The sequence below is a fragment of the Rhincodon typus genome, chromosome 14 (assembly GCF_021869965.1).
Source record: "Rhincodon typus isolate 14 chromosome 14, sRhiTyp1.1, whole genome shotgun sequence".
Lineage (NCBI taxonomy): Eukaryota > Metazoa > Chordata > Chondrichthyes > Orectolobiformes > Rhincodontidae > Rhincodon > Rhincodon typus.
This window is the reverse complement of record NC_063345.1, coordinates 673,332-693,969: the sequence shown is the minus strand read 5'-3', so window position 1 is coordinate 693,969 and position 20,638 is coordinate 673,332. Positions and strand designations below refer to the sequence as shown.

Below are 20,638 nucleotides of genomic sequence, written 5' to 3'. Positions count from 1 at the left end.
GGGTGGTACATGAGGACGAGGGGGATTCTTTTTTGGTTCTTATTGAGGGGACAGGGTGTGAGGGATGAGTTGCGGGAAATGCGGGAGACACGGTGGAGGGCGTTCTCAACCACTGAGGGGGGGAAGTTGCGGTCCTTGAAAAACGAGAACATCTGAGATGTACGGGAGTGGAATGCCTCATCCTGGGAGCAGATGTGGCGGAGGCGAAGGAATTGGGAATAGGGGATGGCATTTTTGCAGGAAGGTGGGTGGGAGGAGGTGTATTCTAGGTAGCTGTGGGAGTCGGTGGGCTTGAAATGGATATCGGTTTCTAGGTGGTTGCCCGAGATGGAGACAGAAAGGTCCAGGAAGGGGAGAGAGGTATTAGAGATGGTCCAGGTGAACTTAAGGTTGAGGTGGAAGGTGTTGGTGAAGTGCATGAATTGTTCGAGCTCCTCGTGGGAGCACGAGGCGACGCCAATACAGTCATCAATGTAACGGAGGAAGAGATGGGGTTTAGGGCCAGTGTAGCTACGGAAGAGGGATTGTTCCACGTAACCTACAAAGAGGCAGGCATAGCTTGGGCCCATGCGGGTACCCATGGCCACCCCCTTTGTCTGTAGGAAGTGGGAGGAATTGAAAGAGAAGTTGTTGAGGGTGAGGACGAGTTCGGCTAAGCGGATGAGGGTGTCAGTGGAGGGGGACTGGTTGGGCCTGCGGGACTGGAAGAAGCAGAGGGCCTTTAGGCCAACTGTATGGGGAATGCAGGTGTAGAGGGACTGGACGTCCATGGTAAAGAGGTGGTGTTGGGGACCAGGGAATTCGAAGTTTTGGAGGAGGTGGAGGGCGTGGGTGGTGTCACGGACGTAGGTAGGGAGTTCCTGGACCAAGGGGGAGAAAATGGAGTCCAGATAGTTGGAGATAAGTTCGGTGGGGCAGGAGCAGGCGGAGACAATGGGTCGACCAGGGCATTCAGGTTTGTGGATTTTGGGAAGGAGATAGAAGCGGGCAGTGCGGGGTTGGGGAACGATGAGGTTGGAGGCCGTGGGTGGGAGGTCACCTGAGGTGATGAGGTTGTGGATGGTTTGGGAGATGATGGTTTGGTCCTCGGGGGGTGGGGTCATGATCAAGGGGGCGGTAGGAGGTGGTGTCGGAGCGTTGGCGCCTGGCCTCGGCGATGTAGAGGTCAGTGCGCCATACTACAACTGCGCCTCCCTTGTCCGTGGGTTTCATGTTGAGGTTGTGATTGGAGCAGAGGGCTGCATGTTCTGTGGGGGAGAGGTTGGAGTGGGTGAGAGGGGTGGAGAGGTTGAGGCGATTGATGTCTCAACGGCAGTTGGAGATGAAGAGGTTGAGGGAGGGTAGGAGGCCTTCACAAGCTTCAAAATCTCCCTTCCCCCTACCACATCCCAAAACCAGCCCAGCTCGTCCCCGCCTCCCTAACCTGTTCTTCCTCCCACCTATCCCCTCCTCCCACCTCAAGCACCACCCCCATCTCCTACCTACTAACCTCATCCCGCCCCCTTGACCTGTCCGTCCTCCCTGGACTGACCTTTCTCCTCCCTACCTCCCCACCTACACTCACCTTTACTGGCTCCATCCCCGCCTCTTTGACCTGTCTGTTTCCTCTCCACCTATCTTCTCCTCTATCCATCTTCTATCCGCCTCCCTCTCTCCCTACTTATTTCAGAAACCCCTTCCCCTCCCCCATTTCTGAAGAAGGGTCTAGGCCCGAAACGTCAGCCTTCCTGCTCCTATGATGCTGCTTGGCCTGCTGCGTTCAACCAGCTCTACACCTTGTTGCCCCTAAAGGGAGATAGTTTACAGCCGTAAATAGAGTTTCTCACTCTGAAGTGTTTAATTTCAAACATTCCAGGCCAGAAATGTTTGGTTAAAACCCTGAATTTGAGAAAGTCTAAACTCATTTGTACGAAAATTCACAGAAGACGATATCAGATTTTCACAACTGAAAATCAAAGCCACAACTAAATTAACTCCTACAGATTTAGTGGGAAGGGGAATTCCCTCTGGTGAGAGCAATGTAAAGGTATGATTTTTGGGGTTAGGTTGGGATGGAGGCTAACAGGATTGTATTTTACCATCTGATTTGTAATGATTAAACTTGGGTCCTGTGTCAATAGTTTGTTTCATTCTGATTTCCCTTTTATTCTTTATGAGCAATAAAGTTACGTTTAATTGTTAAGACCCGAATCTGCTTCATTGTATGTTTGTGTCTGGGTGAAAGATCTTGTTAAATCTACGTAAAAATATGACCTATCACGCCAGATTTAGTGTGACCTCAGACTTGCTGTGCAAGAACATCAGCCAGGATCATAATTCATTCAGGGGACGAGTCAGTGACTGACAGTTTTCATTCATATGGTTACAAATCCCAGGTTTACACTGTAGTAAGGCAACATAAAATTAACAGATTTAACAAGAATAAACAGGCAACAAATACATTAAAGCGCTGTGTGAGATGTAGTTTGGTTGTGAATGAGTGGCTTAGAGTCATAAGACATAACAGCAGGAAAGAGGGCCTTTGGCCCATTGTGTCCACACCAGTTAACTGTGATTCCTCTCCACAGGTGCTGCCAGACCCGCTGAGCTTTTCCAGCAATTTCTGTTTTTGTTTCTGATTTCCAGCATCCACCGTTCTTTCGTTCTTTTAAATACATATTCAGATCCCATTTTCCATCACTTTCCCCTTAGCCTTGTATGCTGTGGCATTCAAGTGTACATTCATTTAGTTCTTACATTGTCTTGAGGGTTCCTGCCTCTATCACCCTTTCAGCAGTGAGTTCCAGGCACCCACAATCCACTGGGTGAATTTTTTTTTTCCCCTCTCATGCCCTCTAAACCTTCCACAACTTACATTACAACTATGTCCCCTGGTTGTTGACCCCTCTAATAAAAGAAAATGATTCTCCTTATCTATGCCCCTCAGAACATTGCATACCTTCATCAGAACCCTTGCATCAGCGTTCTCTGCTCTGAGAGAAACAGCCGCAGCCTCTTCATAGCTGAACTGCTCCAGGACAGGCCAAGCAACATGCTGGTGAATTTCCTTTGCACCTTCCGCTGTGTAATCAAATCCTTCTTACAGTGTGGCGATCAGAACTGCACACAACTTTCCAGTTGTGGCCTCACTAATGTTTTACATTAATTCCACATGCTTCTGGTCAATTTGGAGCATTGTCAGAACAGCCCCATAGTCACTTCTACTGAAGGATCATTTAATCCATCATACCATGTGAAAACATTGAGTGACCTTCAACAACTTTTCCACTTAGCCCAAAGTCTAAACTTTTCATCTTCTAGGAAAAGATTCTAGTCCAGGGGATGAAGTGAGCTTTTGGTGAGTATCTGGTAAATAGTTACGGCCTATCCTATTCCTAAGGTTTAAAATAGTCTGGAAGTATTGATAGGGCAATTAAAACATCAAAAAGGGAAATAAATAATTGATTTACTTTACTCAATTGTTAATTGACTAAGTAAACTGATCAAGTATGACACAATAGACGATGTGTCATGGTTGGTGTACTTGAGATCTCTTGGATACTAGTGTGATCAAGAGTGAATCTGTTTGCAGTTTGAGAAGCAACATTTAGAACATAGAACAGTATAGCACAGGAACAAGCCCTTTGACCCAAGACGTTGTGCCAAACATGATGCCTGTGAAACACCATAAGTTACAAGTCACCAATCTGGAAAAGAATCCCTTATCCCCATTTGCTGTTTTCTGCCCATTAGCCAATTCTCTATCCATGCCAATATACTCCTCCAACTCTATGGGCTCTTATCATAGAATCCCCATACTGTGGAAGCAGGTCATTCAGCCTGTTGAGTCCACACTGACCCTCCAAAGAACATCTCACCTAGACCCTGCCCCAATTACCTACCATATCATTGTGACCCCAGGGAAGGTGATAGCATAGTGGTATTATCACTGGAATGTTAATCCAGTGACCCAGATAATGTTCTGGGAACCTTGGTTCAAATCCTGCCATGGCAGATGGTTGAATTTGAATGCAATTTTTTTTTTTAAATCTGGAATTAAGAGTCTAATGATGACCATGAACCCATTGTCGATTGTCAGAAAAACCCATCTGGTTCACTATGTCCTTTAGGGAAAGAAACTGCCATCCTTACCTGGTCTGGATTACATGTGATTCCAGACCAACAGCAATGTAGTTGACTCTTAACTGCCCTGTGGGCAATTAGGGATGGGCAATAAATGCTGCCTGGCCATTGACGCCCTCATCCCATGAATGAATTTAAAAAATCCTGCATTCCCCACAGCCAATCCACCTCATGTGCACATCCCCAGACATTATGGGCAATTTAGCATAGCCAATCCACCTAATCTGCACATCTTTTGACTGTGGGAAGAAACCAGAGCATCAGGAGGAAACCCACGCAGATACGGGGAGAAATGTGCAAACTCCACACAGACAGTCGCCTGAGGCTGAAATCAAACCTGGGTCCCTGGTGCTGTGAGGCTGCAGTGCTAAGCACTGAGCCACCTTGCCACCCTAATCTTATTTTAGGATTTAAAAAATCTGGAATTCTTCAAGAACGTAACTAGTGGAACTAACAAGGACGAGCCAGTGGATATTGTTTCTTTGGACTTTCCGAAGGTTTTCAACAAAGTCTCACAAAACAGTAAAATTGAAATGCACAGCTTTCGGATTTATGTATTGAAAAGTAGTTCGTAGAAAGGAAACAAAGAGTAGGAATAAACAAGTATTTTTTCAAATGACAGTAATGACTAGTGGGGTATGTCAGGGATCAGTTCCAGCACCCCAGCTATTCACAGTATATATTAATGATTTGGATGAGGGAACTAAATGTAATATCCTCAAATCTGCAGATGACATAATGCTTGGTGGGAAGGTGAGTTGTGAGCAGGATGCAAAGATGCTTCAGTTTGATACGGACAGGTTGAGAGTGTGGACAAATGCATGGCAGGTTTTGTATAATGTAGACAAACTTGAAGTCATCCACTTTGGGAGCAAACAGGAAGGCAGATTATCTGAATGGTTAGAAATTGACAGGGGTTGGAGAGAGAAACGTGCAGTGATAGCTGAGTGTCCTCATACACCAGTCACTGAAGTTAAGCATGTAAGTGTTCAAGAAGACAAATGGTACGTTGGTTCTCATCGCAAGCAGACTCAAGGGGCAGCACAGTGGCTCAGTGGCTAGCACTGCTGCTTCACAGGGCCAGAGAAACTAGATGACAAAAGCATGCCTGCAAACTGAGGTGTTTATTCAGAATTCTGATTTATTTACAGTCAAGGTAATCAGGAAATGTCAGCATGGTTTTGTCAAAGGGAAACCATCTTAAACCAAATTACTGGAGTTCTTTGAATGATTTATAGGGAGAGGCTGAATAGGGTGGGGCTATTTTCGCTGGAGCATCAGAGGCTGGGGGGCTGCCTTACAGAGATTTATAAAATCATGAGGGGCATGGATGGAGTGAATTTTTCCTTGGGTGGGGGGGGCTGGGGGGTCCAAAACTAGAGGGCATACGTTTAAGGTAAGAGGAAAAAGATTTAAAATGAATCCAAGGAGTAATTTTTTCACGCAGAGGGTGGTGAACGTATGGAATGAGCTCTCAGAGGAAGTGGTGGGTATAAATATAACATTTAAAAGGCATCTGGATGGGTATATGAATAGGAAGGGCTTAAGAGGAACATGGGTCAAAAGCTGGGAAATAGGACTAGGTCAGAGAAGGATGTCTGGTCAGCCAGATTAGTTGGACCAAAGGGTCAGTTTCCCTGATGTATGACTCTATGAGTAACATGCGCTGTGGTTAAAGGGAGCTTGTAGACTTAGAGAACTTAGATTTTCAGAAGGTTATTACGGAAAATAAAAGGTTATAGAGTCAAGGGTAACATATTGGCATGAATAAAAGTTTGGCTGCCAGCAGACAGGAGAGTTTGTAAGATGCAGATGGTACAAAGATAGTGGGCAAAGTGGCAGATGGAATATAAAATGGGAAAATGTGGGGTCATACATTTGGTGGGAAGAATAGAGACAATGGGCTTGTTTCTAAATGGGGAGAAAATTCAGAAATCTGAAGTACAATGGGACTTGGGAGTTCTAGTCCAGGATTCTCTCAAGTTAAACTTACAGGTTGAGTCGGTAGTTAGGAAGGCAAATAAAATGTTGGCATTTATTTCAAGACGACTAGAATAATAAAAGGGGAATGTCCTTCTGAGGCTGTATAAAGCTCTGGTCAGACTACATTTAGAGTATCTTGAGCAATTTTGAGACCCATACCTCAGGAAGGAGGTACTGGCCCTGCAGCGGGTCCAAAGGAGGTTCACGAGAATGATCTCAGGAATGAAAGGCTTAACACAAGGAACATTTGAGGACTTTGGGTCTATACTCGATGGAATTTAGAAGGATGAGGGGTGTTCTAATTTAAACTTACAGAATACTGAATGGCCTGGACAGAGTGGGCATTGGGAAGATGTTTCCAGTGGCAGGAGAGATTAGGACCCAAGGGCACAGCCTAAGAGGAAAGGGATGACCCTTTAGAGTGGAGGGAAGGAGAAACTTCTTCAGCCAGATAGTGGTGAATCTATGGAATTCATTGCCACAGAAGGCTGCAGAGGCCAGGTCACTGAGTATGTTTAAGACTGAGATAGATAGGTTCTTGATCATCAAGGAGATCAACGGGTTACGGGGAGAAAGTAGGAGAATGGGGTTGAGAAACTTAGCAGCCATGTTTGAATGGTGGAGCAGACTCGACGGGCTGAATGGCCTGATTTCTGTTCCTATGTCTTATGGTCCTATGTATAAATGGGTCTTTGCTTGATTGGCAGAATGTGATGAGTGGGATCCTGCAGGGGCCTGTGCTGTGCCATCAATATTCACATTTAGATCAATGTCTTAGATGACAGACCTGCTGAGCTTTTCCAGCAACTTTTTTTGTGCTCCCATACTCCCTTGGGTTTCGAAGATTGCTGAGTGATCTAATTAAAACACAATTTTTTAAATGACACAGTCGATGCTGAGAAAATGCTTGCCGTGACTCGGGAATCAAGATCAGCAAGTCCCAGACCCACCCAGACTGCAGCGGGTCAAGGCAGCAGTTCACTGATACTTTAAGAGTATTTACGGGTGGGAACAAATGCTGGCCTGGACAGCAACACCCACATCCCAGGAGCAAATATTTACAAAGTGTCAACATGGGAATTGCACCTATTCTTCCATACATCTAACAGTTCCTTTCACTTGCATTGCTGATTTTCCTCAGTCTCCTTCCTTACACTGTCCCCAAAGACATTGACACTTATTGTGACACAGTTTTAAAGATGGTAGCTGCTGTGAAACATCACCATCCAGAGCACTGTACTATTTCTTAATATTCTTTTTGGACAACATTGCCACCAGATTAAAGCAGAATGCTGCCTGATTGGTATTCTTGATTCATCTTGTCACTGGATTATCTTCATGAGCAGACACACTGCAACAGGCTAGCTTGCTTCAAATAACTACTTCAAACTACGGCCATACTAGTCTGGAAAAAAAAACTGCCGATCTTGTCTGATCTCAGAAACTAAGCAGACTCAGGCCTCGTTAGCACTTGAATGGGAAACCACCTGGGAATACCAGGTGTAGTTTAAAAAAAAATTGCCCACAGCCTTGCTAGTCTGAAAACGCCTGATCTCAGAAGCGAAACAGACTCAGGCCTGGATAGAACATAGAACTTAGAACATTACAGCGCAGTACAGGCCCTTCGGCCCTCGACGTTGCGCCGACCTGTGAAACCAATCTGAAGCCCATCTAACCTAAACTATTCCATTATCATCCATATGTTTATCCAATGACCATTTAAATGCCCTTAAAGTGGGCGAGTCTACTATTTTTGCAGGCAGGGCATTCCATGCCCTTACTACTCTCTGAGTAAAGAACCTACCTCTGACATCTGTCCTATATCTATCACCCCTCAATTTAAAGCTACGTCCCCTCGGGCGAGCCATCACCATCCGAGGAAAAAGGCTCTCGCTGTCCACCCTATCTAATCCTCTGATCATCTTGTATGTCTCTATTAAGTCACCTCTTAACCTTCTTCTCTCTAACGAAACAGCCTCAAGTCCCTCAGCCTTTCCTCATAAGACCTCCCCTCCGTACCAGGCAACATCCTGGTAAATCTCCTCTGCACCCTTTCCAATAGTTCCACATCCTTCCTATAATGCAGCGACCGGAATTGTACGCAATACTCCAAGTGCGGCCACACCAGAGTTTTGTACAGCTGCAACATGACCTCATGGCTCCGAAACTCAATCCCTCTACCAATAAAACCTAACACACTGTACGCCTTCTTAACAACCCTATCAACCTGGGTGGCAACTTTCAGGGATCTATGCACATGGACACCGAGATCTCTCTGCTTATCCACACTACCAAGAATCTTACCATTAGCACAGTACTCTGTATTCCTGTCACTCCTTCCAAAGTGAATCACCTCACACTTTTCCGCATTAAACTCCATTTGCCACCTCTCAGCCCAGCTTATCGATGTCCCTTTGCAACCTGCAACATCCTTCCGCACTATTCACAACTCCACCGACTTTAGTGTCATCCGCAAATTTACTAACCCATCCTTCTACACCCTCATCCAGGTCATTTATAAACATGACAAACAGCAGTGGCCCCAAAACAGATCCTTGCGGTACACCACTAGTAACTGAACTCCAGGATGAACATTTCCCATCAACCACCACCCTCTGTCTTCTTACAGCTAGCCAATTTCTGTTCCAAACCGCTAAATCATCCTCAATCCCATGCCTCCGTATTTTCTGCAATGGCCTACCATGGGGAACCTTATCAAACACTTTACTGAAATCCATATACACCACATCAACCGCTTTATCCTCATCCACCTGTTTGGTCACCTTCTCAAAGAACTCAATAAAGTTTGTGAGGCACGACCTCCCCTTCACAAAACCGTGTTGACTATCCCTAATCAAATTATTCCTTTCTAGATGATTATAAATCCTATCTCTTATAATCCTTTCTAACACTTTACCCACAACCGAAGTAAGGCTCACTGGTCTATAATTACCAGGTTTGTCTCTACTCCCCTTCTTGAACAAGGGGACAACATTTGCTATCCTCCAGTCTTCTGGCACTATTCCTGCAGACAATGATGACAAAGATCAAAGCCAAACACCCTGCAATCTCCTCCCTAGTTTCACAGAGAATCCTAGGATAAATCCCATCCGGCCCAGGGACTTATCCATTTTCACACTTTCCAGAATTGCTAACACCTCTTCCTTATGAACCTCAATCCCGTCTAGTCTAATAGCCTGTATCTCAGTATTCTCCTCGACTACATTGTCTTTTTCCTGTGTGAATACTGACGAAAAATATGCATTTAGCGCCTCTCCTATCTCTTCGGACGCCACACACAACTTCCCACTACTGTCCTTGACTGGTCCTAATCTTACTCTAGTCATTCTTTTATTCACGACATACCTATAGAAAGCTTTAGGGTTTTCCTTGATCCTACCTGCTAAAGACTTCTCATGTCCCCTCCTGGCTCTTCTTAGCTCTCTCTTTAGGTCTTTCCTGGCTAACTTGTAACTCTCAAGTGCCCTATCTGAGCCTTCATGCCTCATCTTTACATAAGCCTCCTTTTTCTTCTTGACAAGAGATTCAACTTCTTTAGTAAACCATGGATCCCTCGCTCGACCACTTCCTCCCTGCCTGACAGGTACATACTTATCAAGGACACGCAGTAGCTGTTCCTTGAACAAGTTCCACATTTCAATTGTGCCCAGCCCCTGCAGTTTCCTTCTCCATCCTAAATCTTGCCTCATCGCCTCATAATTGCCTTTCCCCCAGCTATAACTCTTGCCCTGCGGTATATACCTATCCCTTTCCATCGCTAAAGTAAATGTAACCGAATTGTGGTCACTATCACCAAAGTGCTCACCTACCTCCAAATCTAACACCTGGCCTGGTTCATTACCCAGTACCAAATCCAATGTGGCCTCGCTTCTTGTTGGCCTATCTACATACTGTGTCAGGAAACCCTCCTGCACACATTGGACAAAAACGGACCCATCTAAAGTACTCGAACTATAGCGTTTCCAGTCAATATTTGGAAAATTAAAGTCCCCCATAACAACTACCTTGTCACTTTCGCTCCTGTCCAGAATCATCTTTGCAATCCTTTCCTCTACATCTCCGGAACGTTTCGGAGGCCTATAGAAAACTCCCAACAGAGTGACCTCTCCTTTCCTGGTTCTAACCTCAGCCCATACTACCTCAGTAGACGAGTCCTCATCAAACGTCCTTTCTGCCACCGTAGTACTGTCCTTGACTAACAATGCCACAACTCCCCCTCTTATACCACCTTCCCTGATCTTACTGTAACATCTAAACCCCGGAACCTGCAACAACCATTCCTGTCCCTGCTCTATACCTGTCTCCGAAATGGCCACAACATCGAAGTCCCAGGTACCAACCCATGTTGCAAGTTCACCCACTTTATTCCGGATGATCCTGGCATTGAAGTAGACATACTTCAAATCACCTTCCTGCCTGCCGGTACACGCCTGCAACCTTGAAACCTTATCATGACCTCACTACTCTCAACCTCCTGTACACTGGAGCTACAATTCAGGTTCCCATCCCCCTGCTGAATTAGTCTAAACCCTCCCGAAGAGCATTAGCAAATTTCCCCCCCAGGATATTGGTACCCCTCTGGTTCAGGTGTAGACCATCCCGTTTGTAGAGGTCCCACCTACCCCAGAATGAGCCCCAGTTATCCAGGTATCTGAATCCCTCCCTCCTGCACCATCCCTGCAGCCAGGTGTTCAACTGCTCTCTCTCCCTATTCCTCGCCTCGCTAGCACGTGGCACGGGTAACAAACCAGAGATAACAACTCTTTGTTCTAGCTCTAAGCTTCCACCCTAGCTCCTTGAATTTCTGCCTTACATCCCCATCCCTTTTCCTACCAATGTCGTTGGTGCCTATGTGGACCACGACTTGGGGCTGCTCCCCCTCCCCCTTAAGGAGACCGAAAACACGATCCGAGACATCACGGACACCAACCGCGAGTCTCTCTCATTCCCACAGAATCTCCTATCTGTCCCCCTAACTATGGAGTCCCCAATGACTAATGCTCTCCTCCTCTCCCCCCTTCCCTTCTGAGCAACAGGGACAGATTCTGTGCCAGACACCTGTACTCCATGGCTTACGCCTGGTAAGTCGTCCCCCCCAACAGTATCCAAAATGGTATACTTGTTATTGAGGGGAACGGCCACAGGGGCTCCCTGCACTGTCTACCTGTTTCCTTTCCGTCCCCTGACTGTAGCCCATCTACCTTTTTCCTGTACCTGAGCTGTGACTACCTCCCTGTAACTCCTCTCAATTACCCCCTCAGCCTCCTGAATGTTCCGAAGTTCATCCAGCTCCAGGTCCAGTTCCCTAACGCGGTTTCCGAGGAGCTGGAGTTGGGTGCACTTCCCGCAGATGAAGTCAGTGGGGACACTAGTGGTGACCCTTACCTCCCACATTCTACAGGAGGAGCATGCAACTGCCCTAACATCCATTCCCACTGTTCTGAATTCTGAAAAAAAACTAGTAACCTTACCAAATCTGCGCTCAGAACTTTTTTTTTGGTTAGAGGAGGAGGATGGGTGGGAGACGCTACCTAAGTAGTGTTTCGGGTAAAGCAACCACCCAAATATATTACCTCATTTACTCAGCCGTCCCGTGTCCGCTCCTGCTCAGCGCGCGCTCCGCCTATTCACGAGGTAAGTTTTTAAAGGATTAACTTACCTTCCCGGCAGCCCCCTGGTCCTCGCTCTCACTGCTCCTGCTACTGCTGCAAAAATGGAGGCTGCTGATCCCACGAAGTAAGCTTTTAAATGATTAACTTACCTTCACGGCAGCCCCCGGTCCTCGCTCTCACTGCTCCCGCCACTGCTGCAAAAATGGAGCAATTCAGATGGGAGACCACCTGGGAATACCATGTGCAGTAGGCTTTTTTCACCAGCAGTAGCTACTCACTTCACCTGTCTGCACTTGCGTTTTACCATGCAATCGAGCGGCAGGCTATTTTTGGGGCAGCACAGTGGCTCAGTGGTTAGCACTGCTGCCTCACACCGCCAGGAACCCGGGCTTGATTCCACCCACAGGTAATTGTCTGTGTGGAGTTTGCATGTTCTCACCGTGTCTGCATGGGTTTCCTCCGGGTGCTCCAGTTTCCTCCAACAGTCCAAAGACGTGCAGGCTAGATGGATTGGCCATGCTAAATTGCCTGTAGAGTTCAGGCATGTGTAGATTAGGTGGGTTATGGGGGATGGGTTTGGGTGGGATACTCCGGGGGTCAGCGTGGATTTGTTGGGCCAAAGTGCCTGCCGCCACACTGTAGGAATTCTATGATTTATGATCATGGAAACTGTCCGGCCCTAATAATCTCTTATTTTGATCATTTCCTACAGGTACTGGATGATTTCCATTCTGGGTAGGACTTGCATTGAAAGAACAGCTGGGAATGCAATAGGAGAAATCTAAAGAAGACCATGGGAAAGTCAAGTACTTGATATGGTTATTTGTCATTGGCCAATACCAATAGTCGCATTGAAGTTAAGTTGGATCAACATCAAAGACTCACCAGGCCAACAATTTACTCTTTAAAGAGAAGTAATGGCTTATGAGCGTTGAGGTCAATAGACTGCTGCCAAAGAGCCAGATGCAAGGTGCTCAGTGTCTGAGTTCACTTCCACAGCCACTTGTATCATCACTGACTGAAACCTACAGCAGCATTAACAGAAATGAGGAAACCACCTGAATGTTGATTAGTGTTTTCATTACTTGACCAGTACAGACGGTTCTGGAGGCTAAGTTGCATGGATATCTGTCCTGAGACACGATTCCCTTTAGGACAGCTCTCAACTGATGTAGCCGCAGAGTAGCTCCTGCTTGTCCTTGACTCCATCAATTCCCTGAGGATAGTAGTGAGTATGACTGCAGAAGGACAAATTGAGCTGTGACAGTGCTTTCTAACAATTTTCAGTCTCACTACACCACTAGTAGCATGTTTACAGCAAATTCAATAGCCACTAAACCAGGAACACAATGGATACAGAAGAGTACCTTAAAAATGAAAAAGTCCTTATTTTCTGAATCAATATTTTGATCAGAAACATTTGTTAACCTGGTTGTCAGAAACTAATCCAAATCAACCCCATGTCAATTTTGTGGTTCCAATGTTAAACAGTCTGTCCTGAGGTGGATGTAAAAGATCCCACAGCACCAAGCTGACAATGAGAAGGGTAACCTAACCAATATTTATTCCTCAAACAACATTACTGAAATGGACAGCCTGGGCTTTATTTATTGGTTCTTGTGGGAGCTTGCTGTGCATAAATTGCAACAATGATGATGCCTCAAACCTACTTAACGGGCTGTGAAATAACGTGAGATATTGTGAAACATGCAGCAGAAACACAAATTCTCTTTTATTGTAACAACAACACAGACATGGGGGAGACTACCGAAAAGACAATTCTACGTCCACATTCTATATTTCAAGATGTGATGTAATACTAGGAGACGATAGACTGCCCAATAACAACCAGTGAACAAATACAATTATCCTATGGTTTAAGCTGCAACAAAGCTGTTATACATTCATTTGAATTCATTAAAAAACTGGAATTAAGAATCTACTGATGACCATGAAACCATGGTCAATTGTCAGAAAACACCCCACCTGGCTCACTGATGTCCTTTAGGGAAGGAAATCTGCCATCCTCACCCGGTCTGGCATACTTGTGACTCCAGGCGCAACATAGTTGACTCTCAACTGCCCTCTGAAATGACCTAGCAAGCCATTCAGTTCAAGGGTGGCAATGGTTGGGCAATAAATGCCAGCCCCCTAGTGATGTCCATATCCCATGAGTGAATTTAAAGTAAGATACATTGAATGGATCGCTTCACGGAAGACACGACGAGTGAGTTGACAGATACGTTGGGGCTGTAGGATTGAAATCATCTGATAAAATGTAATTAGTTAATAGAACAATGCCCTAATTTAGTTGCCACTTTTGCTACGTTACAGTGTTTGGACAATTTCATGGGAGGATTCCCAAGAACAGTGTTCAACACAGTTCCTTGTTTCCAGACTGCAGCAGCTCCGTTATGAACTCTAAGCAACATTAGCAAGTGTTGTTTAGTCCATATTAAAAGCAATGGAATGAAGGAGTTTTACTAGGATGTCACCTAGGCTGAAGGGTTTTAGTTATGAAGAGAGGTTGGACAGGCTGGGTTGTTTTCCTTAGAGAACAGGAGACTGAATGGTGATATGATTGAGACGTATGAAGGTATGAGGGGCACAGACAGGGTAGACAGGAAGAAACGTTTCCCCTTTGTGGAGGGATCAATGACAAGGGAGCATAGGTTTAAGGTAAGCCGCAGAAGCTTTAGAGGAAACATGAGGGAAAAGCCTTGCACCTAGAGATTGGTGGGAATCTAGATGCTGTAAGGATGGTAGAGGCAGAAACCCTCCTGACATTTAAGAAGTACTGTATTTCGATGTGCACTCACAATGTCAAAGCATACAAGGCTATGGACCAAGTGCTGGAAAATGGGATTAGAATAGCTAGGTGGCTGCTTTTGACCAGTGCACATGGGCCGAAAGGTTTTTTCCTGTGCCATCCACCTCTCTGACTTTGAAATCTCATGAAATGCCACCCAACAGTTATAGGGAAAAAGGCAGAAAAGTGGATTTGAAGATGGATAGATCAGCCAATGATCTCACTGAATGACACAGCAGACTTGATAGCTAAATGGCCTACTTCTGCTCCTTCAGTTTCAAGTTCTTGTTTCACAAAACATCGGTTAAATGGTAATAGAAATGTACACTAATACAGATGTTCAAAGTCTTTAAAATGAAGAATCATTGAAGAGAGATTGTAGGAATTCCAGAAAAGCTTTAGAAGTACTTTGGTTGCTTTATAACGAGGTGCAAAGGAGACCACCAGCAGGCCTTTGCCTTTAACCATGCAAGAGATTGTAAAATCTAGCTCTTTGAAAGAAGGGGAGTGATTGGGAGGGAGGGGAGTGATAGGAAATGAAGAAAGAGAGGGGGCAGGAAAGCGAGAGATAGCATTTAAGCAACACTGTCAGCAAGACAATATCTCCTTCCACCTACAAACAACTGACAATTTATGCAAATCCTATCAAAAAATATCTCTAAGAAGCATTCATTGCCAGAGGCAACAGGTGGGCTCTGATGTGCAACTACTGTCATTTGTCCAGACAGCTTTGCTCATAACTCTGAAAATACCAACCAGTCAACTAAAGTTTGAGAAGATTTGTAACTCGGGTTGTGGATGAGGTTGTAGACTTGCTTGCCGAGCCAGTGGGTTTGGTTGCAAACGTTTCGTCACCCTGCTAGCTAACATCATCAGTGTGCCTCCAGTGAAGCGTCGGTGTTCTGTCCCACTTGTTATGTATATGCTTCAGTTTGTTGGGGTGTTTGGTATTGCTTTGGTTTTGTTTCTCAGTGGTTTGTACAGGGTCTAATTCAATGCGTTTGTTGATGGAGTTCTGGTTAGAATACCAGGCCTCCAGGAAGTCCCTGGTGTATCTCTGTTTGGCTTGTGTGATTACGGATGCGTTATCCCAGTCGAATTAGTGTCCCTTGTTGTCTGTGTCTAGTGAGATCAGTGAGAATTGGTCGTGTCTCTTGGTGGCTAGTTGGTGTTTGTGTATCCATATTGTCAGTTTTCTTCCGGTTTGGCCTATGTAGTGTTTCTCGCAGTCCTTGCGTGGTATTTTGTATATTACACCAGTTTTGCTGGTTTTGGGTAAGGGATCTTTTATGTTCGTCAGTAGGGTGGTTGTTGGTTTGAGAATCAGAACCGGAAGTGGTACCAAACACTCCAAAAGGCCAAGGCATATAAATAACAAGTAGAACAGAACACCAACAGTCACTGGAGGCACACTGACGATGTTATCTAGCAGGGTGAAGATACATTTGTAACCAAACCCACCAGCTCTGCGAGCATGTCTACAATCTCAGAGTATTTCAAACCCCACAGGAGATCAGAGCCATATCACACAGGTTAATATCCAGAAATGGATTCATTAGTTGTTACTTTAAGGAAGTCAATGAATTCAACATGATATAGGAACATGATAAAACATTATGGTTATGTGCTCCCTGGAGCTCTTGATGTAAACATCCTTACTTTTACTAGAAGAAAGATGTACAACTTACAGTGAGTGTGTCAGACATGTACAAAAGAACATTTTATCTCAATGTCAGATTTGATTGCTAGATTTTTAAATTTTTCAAGGATGAGAGTATAATGTTTTAGTTTGGAGTCAGACTGGTTTTATTTCTAAAGTAGGAATTTATAAAGTGCCACATTGACTGACTGTCTATAAATTGTGTGCTTTTTGAACAAAATAAAATGCACCTGCTAATATAAATTCACCCCATAGATTCATGTGTGAGCGCGTGAGCATGTGCATGTGAGAACTTTTGATTTTTTACTTATAAATTCTGTGTCTGATACTACTCTCTTACTAACACCTGAAGGAGGAATGAGATTGTTTTTTCAAATAAACCTGTTGGACCATAACCTAGTATCGTGTGATTCCTGAACTTGTCCATTCCAGGCCAACACTGGCATCTCCACATCATTGATAGATCAACACATCCAAGTATCCCACTGTATTTTAGTTTGCTCTGCCCTGCACAACATTGCAATCCGAACCTGGTTACGGTAGTGCAGCTATCATGTTAGTGACCTCTAATCCAGACCCTGAACTGATCAAGGCAGATTGAGAATTTGAATTGTTTTAATATACTGACTCCAGCTTTTTATATCCAGTTTAAGTGATCTGAAGCTGCAAGATTTTAATAAAAACACATGTGTAGTTAATATCCTTCCCTGGTCTGGGCATATATCAGAATCCAATAAGGAACAAACATGGTCATCATTTCACTTCCCTCAACAGAAAAATAAGTAATGGCTAATAAGTTTGTGTTTACTAGTGATACCCAGAACCCCCTGGACACAATAAAGGTCTGGATTTGGAAATTCCTGGAGGTAAGGATCCAACTGCTTTGGAGGCAGAATAGCATGGAGAAGAGCATTAGGACAGTCATTTTGGAAACCCCCCAGTGACAGCTGGTCGTGGTATCAAAATTCAATTTAAGAAGTGTGGTTAGCTGTCAATAATCAGACAACTGGAATTTCTGAGAAAACTGGGAAGAATGAAGATAGTGGCAGCATTTAGTGCAAGTGCAACGGGTGGGTGTGCATTTATGTGCGCACACGCATGTATGCCTCGTCCACTGGTGGGAAGATGAAGTAGGGATAAGCCAAGACCTGACTGCAGTTGGCTAGAAGGGCCACTAGGCAACACCTGCTTCTATTCTTTTCTATCTCTGGTCCCTCATCCACCTATTTATCTATTCCACTCCATCTATTCATCAATATGATCACATATCAAGAACTGTCACTTGAGCCAGGCACTTGAGGTATCTAACAAGCAATTTCGAAGAGAAAGGAAAAGAACAGAAAATCATTAGGAGGGGAAAAGAAACAAGAAGTTGAAGAAATCTATGCTGAAGTGCTTCATTTACTGCATAGAATTATTGACAATGCACTGCTAACTTAAAAAAAAAATGCTCTGGATCTGCGTAAAATTTAGAATTGCTCCTATATTCACATCACAAAATTGTGCAAAGGACTGTATCTTACCTCCTCTTGCACGCCACTGTTATTTGTCATTTTGCTTCCATCAGAGATGGTGATTATAACAGATGGTTCAAGAAAAAAAGGATTCCTTCCCTGTAGAAAAACAAACCATAAAATAAGCTGATTTCAGAGGTGTCTATACGTGGCAAATTTTATAGCAGGTTAACTCATAATTCCACACTGGTCCTCAGAAAATTCAGTTGCCAAAAAAGCACAGACACTAATGAGAGAAAGGCATTGGCAAACAACACAGAATTCCTGGAAACATTTTGACATTTCATAACTTTGTTTCAGTGAAGTTTTTACCCATTGTTGCTGTACACACTGGACAAAAGTACTTTTCTAACAGAGTTAACTTTTGTTCCTTTCAGTGCTTCCATGGCCTGAATGTTGAAAAGATTTTTACAATCTTTTAACAGACTTTTGAATTGACCTCTTTAATGTTAATGTTGATCTCTCTGTCTCTACACCTTCTGGACAGCTGTAACACTATATCCTGCACTCTGTTCTGTTATCCTGATGTACTCATATCGTACAATCTGCCTGTACAGCATGTAAGACAACAGTTTTCACTGTGGTCAGTACACGTCATGGCAAAAAATCAAATCAAATCAAATCAAATCAGTCCAAAGTGTAGTCAGTCTCAACATTCCAGGAAGCAGTCCGACAAATCTTTGTTGAACTCCCATCATTACCAGAATATCCTCCTTCAGAAGAGGAGGCTAAAACTACACACAGTACTCCTGATGTGGTCTCACCAAGACACTGGACAATTGCAACAAGATATCCCTGCTCCTGTACTCAAATCCCCTCACTATGAAGGCTAACATACCATTTGCCTTCTTGACCACCCGCTGCACCCACATGCTCACCTTCAACAACTAGTTCTTTGTTAGAAAAGGGATCAAGGGTTTTGGGAGGGGCGGGCAAAGGCAGGAGAATGGGTTTGAGAAACATATCAGCCATGATTGAATAGCAGATCAGACTTGACAGACCAAATGGCCTAATTCTACTCTAATATCTTATATTGTACAAGGACACCCAGCATCGGCAGTTCCTACTATCTCTTTTATGAGTTCCTGCAGTGCATCTTGTAAATGGTATATGTTGCTGCCACTACGCATAGGTGGTGAATGTGGTGCCAATCATGTGGTTTCATCCTAGATAACATCAAGCTTCAAATGTCGTTGGAGCTGCTCTCATCCAGTTAAGTGGGAAGCATTCCATCACAATCCTCACGTGTGTCTTGTAGATGGTGGACAGGCTTTGGGGAGTCAGTTGGGGAGTTACTTGCTGTAGGATTCTTGAAACCACAGTATTTAAATGATGAGTTGATACAGTGTGGAGCTGGAGGAACACAGCAGGTCAGGCAGCATCAGTGGAGCAGGGAAGTCAACATTTTCGGTCAGGAGCTCAGAAATGAATGGGGAGGGGGGGGTTTGGGGTAGGGGAAGGTAGGTGGGATGGTGATAGGTGGGTGTAGATATGGGTTGTGGAGATTCACCTGTACGCCATCTAACCTGGTTTACTACATCCATCATGGTCTCCTCTACATCAGCGAGGCCAAACACAGACTTGATGAGCGATTTGCGGAGCATCTGCGCTCTGCGCGCTCTAATCAACATCACCTTCCAGTTGCCAGACATTTCAACTCCCCTCCACTCACTTGGTGACATGTCCATCCTGGGCCTCACAACGAGGCCACACAAAAATTGGAGGAACACCACCTTATATTCCACCTCGGGAGCTTACAGCCCAATGGCCTCAACATAGAATTCACTAGCTTTAAAATCTCCCCACTCCTGGCCTCATCCTATGTCCAGCCTTCCCTCTCATTCCTGCCTCCTTGATCTGACACAACCTGTCCATCATCTTTCTCACCTATCCACTCCACTCTTCCAAGTGACCTATTTCCACAACCGCCTACCTGCATCCACTTATCACCATCCCATCTACCTTCCCCCAGCCCCACACCCACTCCATCTACTTATTTCTGAGCTCCCTTCCTCCTCCCCAGTCATGATGAAGGGTCCCGACCCAAAAGTCAGCTTTTCTGCTCCACTGATGCTGCCTGACCTGCTGTGTTACTCCAGCTTCATACTGTATTATCTCTGACTTCCAGCATCTGCAGTTCTTGCTTGCTCCTATTTAAATGACGAGTCCAGTTCACAGAAACATAGAAGGTAGGAGCAGGAGGAGGCCATTCGGCCCTTCAAGCCTGCTCTGTCATTCAACACGATCATGGCTGATCATCCAACTCAACAGCCTAATTCTGCTTTCTCCCCATAACTTTTGATAGCAATCACCCCAAGTGCTATATCTAGCCACCGCTTGAACACATTCAATGTTTTGGCATCAACTGCTTCCTGTGGTAATGAATTCCAAAGGCTCACCACTCTTTAGGTGAAGAAATGTCTCCTCATTGCCGTCCTAAATGGTGTACCCAAGTCCTCAGATTGTGACCCCTGGTTCTGGACACATCCAACATCAGGAACATCCTCCCTGCATCCACCCTGTTCAGTCCTGTTAGAATTTTATAAGTCTCTATGAGATTCGCCCCTTCATTCATCTGAACTCTAGCGAAAACAATCCAAACCTAGTCAGTCAATCTCTCCTCATACATCAGTCCCGCCATCCCCGGAATTTATCCTATTAAACCTTTGCTGCACTCCTTTGAGAGCAAGCACATCCTTCCGCAGAAAAGGAGACCAAAACAGCACACAATACTCTAGGTGTGGCCTCACCAAGGTCCTGTATAACTGCAACATGACATCCCTGTTCCTGTACTCGAAACCTCTCGCAATGATGGCCAACATACCATTTGCCTTCTTTACCACCTGCTGCACCTGCATGCTTACCTTCAGCGACTGATACACAAGGACAGCCAGGTCCTGCTGCACACTTCCCTCTC

At 44.9% G+C, this 20,638-nt stretch overlaps 1 protein-coding gene across 3 annotated transcripts in view; it reads right to left on the bottom strand.

Annotated features, from left to right (window-relative positions):
- LOC109923511 (integrator complex subunit 6-like) overlaps positions 1-17,817 on the bottom strand; it is a 94,291-nt gene extending 76,474 nt beyond the window's left edge. Inside the window, exon 1 of one of the 3 annotated variants that reach the window (XM_048605171.1) lies at positions 17,731-17,817. In XM_048605171.1, coding sequence (XP_048461128.1) covers positions 17,731-17,760 — 30 coding nt within the window. In that variant the 5' untranslated portion in view covers positions 17,761-17,817. Of the gene's footprint in view, positions 1-12,623; positions 12,741-12,796; positions 12,973-17,730 lie in introns of those variants that run through there. The other 2 variants (XM_048605172.1, XM_048605173.1) reach the window with 2 other exon arrangements.
- Between the last annotated feature and the right edge of the window lie 2,821 nt (positions 17,818-20,638).